The 6,471-nt window shown below is 51.2% G+C and overlaps 1 protein-coding gene across 1 annotated transcript; it reads left to right on the top strand.

Annotated features, from left to right (window-relative positions):
- Positions 1 to 2,990: 2,990 nt before the first annotated feature.
- Positions 2,991 to 5,949, top strand: LOC311531042 (uncharacterized protein; the record flags this gene model as incomplete). The annotated part of the gene is made up of 5 exons (XM_084648099.1): positions 2,991 to 3,102; positions 4,607 to 4,942; positions 5,052 to 5,171; positions 5,417 to 5,454; positions 5,839 to 5,949. Exons 1-5 carry the CDS (start codon positions 3,036 to 3,038, stop codon positions 5,947 to 5,949), a joined length of 672 nt encoding a protein of 223 aa, XP_084504225.1. The 5' UTR covers positions 2,991 to 3,035.
- Between the last annotated feature and the right edge of the window lie 522 nt (positions 5,950 to 6,471).

Raw genomic sequence — 6,471 nt, 5'->3', positions numbered from 1 at the left:
ATAAGAGCTGACACAATATGCTCCACCCCAGTGCTAGCTGCATTTATGGAAATTCATGATTTTTCTTGATAAAAATATTGTTCTCTATATAATAACACCTGTCAAGCTTCACCCCAGTGGTAGTTGCATTTATGGAACATATTTGCTTCTCCTCACGTAAATATCAACGTTATTGAAACAAACACGTTTGCACTCGGAAATATATCTGTCTTGTGAATGGACGACACACCTTGCTGCGAGGAAAGTTCTAGCAGAACGAACGGGGCGAGTTTCTTCAGGCTTCTGACTTTTCCCCAGTGCAAATGTTTGTTTGGAAAACACCCTAGGTCCCGACTCGGTGTGGGAGGAGAGATTGAAACAGAGAAGAGGAGGTGAAAGAAGGCTGGAAAATAAGGCTGTTCACTCCGTCTCAGACTACATGAGGAAGGGGTGTTGGGTGGAATTTCAAGCACTCCCAGGTCAGATGTTCAGAAAACAGATTTTCCATCTATATTTTAACGCTTGTTTTTCTCTTGAATTGGGACAAAAAGGTGAGAAATTGGAAATTTGGGTGGAAAGTAAAATTCTAGCAGGAGAGACCCCCCCCCGAGCCAGCCCACTCCCATCACTGCCATCACTCGGGGCAGCTCCCCCCTCTCAGAGCGATCAGCTCACGCTCTCTGCAGACTCAGGCATGGGTCCCACCCATCCCTGGTTAGAGAGATTTCTTTGCACCTGTGAGGGCTGGAAGTATTTTTGGCTCTGAAAGCTGAGCGCCTAGAGATCGACTCCGGCTCACGGGACGGAAACCGTGGTCAGTTATTTGTGCGTCGCACCCGGCCCTGACTCCGACACTTCTGTAGCTGATTGTAACTCACCCCTGGTCCCCCCTCCCCCCAGCCCCCCCCCCTCCCGCTGCCACCTTTGCAGAAGCTGCAGCCATGCAAGAGGCTGAATTTCCTGTTTCTCACCACGATGCGCAGGGGTGAAAGTGAAGACAGAGCCCCGAGCAACTCGGCACGTTTCAGCCCACCACAGAAACTGCAGAAAGTACCAGTAGCAAATGGACCCTCCCTCATGCTGCTCAGTGCTGCAGAGACCCCCTCCCCTCTGGGAAAGATCGGGACCCCTGTCGTGCCAGGCTCTGCACAGACCTGAACTGAAGAATGACAAAGGGTCTGGACTCCTGGGTTCTCTCCCAGCTCTGCGATGGGAGTGGGGACTAGGGGGTTAGAGTCAGGGGGGCATGGGAGTCTTTTTCTGCTAGACCACACTGAACCAGAACTTAGGATAGAACCCAGGAGTCCTGACTCCCAGCCCACCCCCCGGCTCCACCTCTCCTCACTCTCTCCCCACAGCTGCAGTGTGAGGATGGTGCCCGTGGGAGCCAGCTGAGGTCACTCAATCAGGGTAAATGGCAAACAGAACGAGGAAGACAAACCCCAACAGCTAGTGGATATTCCAATACTGAGATTTACCCAGCCAGCCCCAAACAGCCTCTGTACGACCTCCCTGGTTACTCAGAAGCCCAAACAACGCAGTTCCCTTAAACTGCCCGGCCTCGTTGCATTTCAAAGCTCTATTCATTTACAGATCTGTCTAAGCAGCCTCTAAAGTTCGGCCTTGGATCAGGTCAGTCTGGGAGTTCATTGACTCTTTCTGGCCCTGTCACCTTTCAATGAGATATATTACAGTCATAACTTCACACCCCCAACGCAAAATGGATGCAGGAAGGGATGACAAAACATCGCTGAGTGCATCCCAAGAGCTCCCCACCCTTGGTTCTGATTTACTACAGCAAGTATTGAGTTAGAAGCCATACCAGTGTAGAAGAGAAATGGTTTATCCAAGTCATGGTCCATAACGTGATTGAATCTCTTTATAAACTCAAGGTAAAACTTGGTGAGAAGAATAGTGGATTGGATCTGCTGTTGCAGCAGGATTCCCGTATATCTCACGTGATCTTGCCAAGATCTATAGAAAAGAGCTACTGGATCCATACAGGAAAGAATTTTCTGTAGTATCTGGCTGGTGAATCTTGCCCATATGCTCAGGGTTCAGCTGATCGCCATATTTGGGGTCGGGAAGGAATTTTCCCCCAGGGCAGATTGGAAGAGGCCCTGGGGGTTTTTCGCCTTCCTCTGCAGCATGGGGCACGGGTCACTTGCTGGAGGATTCTCTGCTCCCTGAAGTCTTTAAACCAGGATTTGAGGACTTCAATAGCTCAGACTCAGGTGAGAGGTTTATCGCAGGAGTGGGTGGGTGAAATTCTGTGGCCTGCGTTGTGCAGGAGGTCGGACTAGATGATCATAATGGTCCCTTCCGACCTAAATATCTATAAGCTCCAGCAAACGTTTGGAACCCAATTAACATGAACTTAAGGTAGATATTACTGTTGTTTATAGTACAGGAATCTTGGCATTTAGCCATGAAAGCAATATGGTCGTGTTCCTGTTTCCCTTCTCATACAAAAAGAACAGGAAGACTTGCGGCACCTGAGAGACTAACAAATTTATTTGAGCATAAGCTTTCCTGAGCCACAGGTCACTTCATCAGAAAACATTTCTGTACAAAACATTTCTGTATAACGCAGATAAAGACTGTCCGGAGCATGTTTGGTTTTTTAGAAGGAATACGCCGATGGCAAGAGATACGTGTTGCAAAAAATAAATATACCTCAGTATGTGAAAATAAAAGATATTAAGCAAAAATTCCTTTCTGTAAAATAATGTTATTCCTCATGACAAAATATCCCAGAGAGGGTAAGGAGCATGACCCAAGATGAGAGAATGAACTGAGGACTGAACCCAGGAGTCCTGGCTCTCAGCCCCCCATCTCCCCTTGCTCTAACCACTAGACCCCACTCCCCTCCCAGCACGGGCCAGAGGAATGCACCCCCCCGCCCCCGTCCAGCCCTCGTCCCCAGCCTCTTGCTGCAGCCATCTCAGAAGCTCAGGCCACAAAACTTTCCACCGGCCCCTCCCCGAGGTGACATTTCCGGAGGATGCTGAGGCTGAGCTGAGCTGGGCTGCGGAGCTCCCCAGAGAGCAGGGACCATGGAGCAGCTGCCAGCCCTGAGCACCGTCCTCTGCGCCGTCCTCCTCATCCCCACCTGGGGAGCAGGTACTAATTTAACGTGTCCATCTATCCACCTACCCCACCCCTAGATCCATCTCTGTCTGTCCATCCATCCACCTACCGCAACCCTAGATCCATATCTGTCTGTCCATCCATCCATCCACCTACCCCATCCCTAGATCCATCTCTGTGTGTCCATTCATCCACCTACCCAATCCCAAGATCCATCTCTGCCTGTCCATCTGTCCTTCTACCCCACTCCACTATATTCAGCCCCATCTGTCCATATACCCTATCCCTAGATCCATCTCTGTCTACCCATTCACCCTACCCCTACATCTCATCTATCTTTTTATCTATGTACCCATTCATCCCACCCCAAAAAGAATATCTATATCTATCTATGTATCTATCTATCTAGATCTAGGGGTGGAGGATGTGTGCATGGATGCATAGATAGATATGGATATGGCACATCAGGTCAATGAGAAGTATTCTGTTTCCATAAAACGAATGTTTCATTTCAGTATTGACTCTTCTTCATAATATCAAATCAAACCAGTCTGGAAATGCAAAATCAAATCATTCCCTATTGACCCTATCCAAAACGCTTTCTCTGCCCCAGTTTTAAACCAATTGTCACCCTGTCGATGAGACGGCATTTCCCAAGAGGAAAACGTTCCGTCAGGACGAATTCTGACCCCCTCTGGTTTGAAGCACTAATTGTATAATGTGGAGGCATGTGTTTGTGGTGTATTTAAAAGGGTTAAAATGACAAGCTGCCAATTTAATTTGTAAGGGGGTTTCCTGGTCCTTGTAAGGGGGAAGCCGTTTCATACCCCTCATTGTTTTGGTTGCCCTTCTCTGTACCTTTTGCAATTCTAATGTAACTTTTTTTGATTTGAGGCGACCAAAACTGCACCCAGGGTCCAAGGTGTGGGCGTACCATGGATTTATATAGAGGCGATAGGATATTTTCTGTCTTTTTATCTCTCCCCTTCCTAATGGATGCTCACAGTCGGGTGACTTTTTTCACTGATGCTTCAGATGGAGTGGATGTTTGCAGAGAACTATCCACAACGACTCCAAGATCTCTCTTGAGTGGTAACAGCTAATTGAGACCCCATCAGTTTCTATGTATAGTTGGGATTCTGTTTTCCAATGTGCATGACTTTGCATTTTCCACCCTTGAGTTTCATCGGCCATTTTGTTGCCCCGTCACCCAGTTTAGTGAGATCCCTTTGTAATTCCTCGCAGTCTGCTTTGGACTTAGCTGTCCTGAGTGATTTGACGCCTAACGTCTCTGTGAGCATCTGCCGTGCCCAGAGCAGTGTTGATGTCGGGTCTCTGTTGGGGTGGAAGTGAAAGCCCTGTGCAGTGTGTTATCGAGAGTGTTGTGAGCAATAGCAAGGTGGACAGGAACGCAGAATTCTTTCCCCTTAGCCTCTTCTCTCTGTGCTGCTAAGGTTTCAGGCGGCTGGGGCGTGTCTTGATACCACTCGTCGTCGTTTTCCTTTGCTGCTGTAATGTTTTTTGCTGGTTCACGAAGGTCTCACAGTGCGTCAGAGCCCCGTTGTCCGAGCGTACGTCGGCGAGACCACGACACTCATCTGCTCCTTCAAGTATAGATGGGGCAGCATGGTCAATGTGAAGTGGACTAGAGCACCCGGGGTTGTGCTGGAATCTCACCATCCCTTCTACAGCGGACGGCTCAATATGTCCAACCTGGATCTGCTCCAGAAAGGGGAGGCCACACTGACCCTGTCCAAGTTGGAGAAGCGGGACTCTGGTCTCTATCGGTGTCAGATCAGCATCCGCCAGGGAGAGAGCGGGACAGGAGCGGGCACCGAGCTGCGGGTGATGGGGAGAAACCAGAGTGACACAGGTGAGGTGGGGAATGGGGGTACGGGGCCTTCCCCCTCTCCGGCCCCAGGGCAGGGGACTGGCTGGCTCAAGGGGCTGAGAATCCCCTAACGCTCCTCTCCATCGCTCAGGGAAAGAACCTGCCCCCCTAGGGTGCTGCGGCCGGGAGCTCCTGTACCAGGTCGCCATTGCCTTGGGGCTCCTTCTCATCCTTGGCCTGGTGGCCACCCTCCTCCTGAAGAGACACCGAGGTACCAAACCGGAGCCTTCCCCCTGCTAAACTCCTGGCCTCCATGGGCCAGGGACTCTGCTAGTGAACGCACCCTAGTGGCCGTCTGTCCTCTGGGTCCATGCTGGGCTGTCTGTCCATATATCTAACCCCACCACGTCCTTCCTTCTCCTCCCATCCCTAGATCTCTGCAGCTTCCCTCTTCACCCCAGACTCTCTCTCACACTCCTCCGTTTTAACGTTTCTTTCTTCTCCCTTCTTCCGCAGCACCGCCCCCCTCGCAGCCCCGCCAGCGGCAGCCGAAGGTGAGACAATGCAGGCTGGGCCCTGTTCCATACAGTGCTTGGGTCTGGTCTCCGGGTGCCAATAAGGACTGGTACAATACAGTGAGGGGAGAGAACCCAGGCATCCTGGCTCCCATCCCCCCTGCTCTAACCCACCAGCCCCCACTTGCCTCCCAGAGCCAGGGATAGAACCCAGGAGACCTGGCTCCGAGCCCCCCTGCTCTACCCAACTCGACCCCACTCCTCTCCCAGAGCTGGGGAGAGAACCCAGGAGTCCTGACTCCCAACCCCTCCAATCTGGGGTAACACTGTGGGATTTGCTCCCTGGGAGCTGCCTAAATTGGCCACAATTAAGGGACCAGATCTGGGGTGATGGCGTCCTCACAGTGTGTCTGTCCAACACAGGGCCACGGCAGCCGGGGGACCGAGGAAAGCGAGAGCATGCAGTACGCAGAGATTAAAATCCAGACTCCAGGACGCAGGGAACACACCTCCAACCACACCCAGCGGCGCTGAGTCCCTCCGCACCCAGCACCACCTCACACTCACAGCCACGCCGCCAGCAGGGAATTCCCCACAGGAGGAGACCCTCACAGGGTTTGAGGGAGAGCAGAAGAAAATTATGGGTGTGAAGGTCCGTGTGAACCCCAACAAAACCCCACTAGCCCTCTCTACGGCAGGGAATAATCTACTAGGGCATGGTCTGACCCTCAGGAAATGCCTTCTCCGGGGCCTCCTGGATATAACTATATCACGTCCCTGTGTGTTATTTCCCTGTCCTCTCTGGCGTGATTGCAACGCCTCCCTGTGGAGCGTGACCAGCTGGGGGTAATTAACACAGCGTCTGGTCCCTCTTCCTAACTGAGCACGAAGAGAAACGCTCGCCCAGCTCAGCATGGTGTGGGCGGTGGAACTGGTCTGAGCGACCAGCGTGAGTGCTCCAACCAATGGCTCAAAGAAAGTGATTTTTTTTTGGTCTAAAAATTAAATAATTTCTTTGTGTGAAAAATTGTCTGTTTTCAGAGTTTTTAGAAAAAA

The sequence above is a fragment of the Lepidochelys olivacea genome (assembly GCF_965140295.1).
Source record: "Lepidochelys olivacea isolate rLepOli2 genome assembly, chromosome: 14".
NCBI lineage: Eukaryota > Metazoa > Chordata > Testudines > Cheloniidae > Lepidochelys > Lepidochelys olivacea.
Note: the sequence above shows the minus strand (reverse complement) of the source record. Positions and strands in the feature narration are given on the sequence as shown.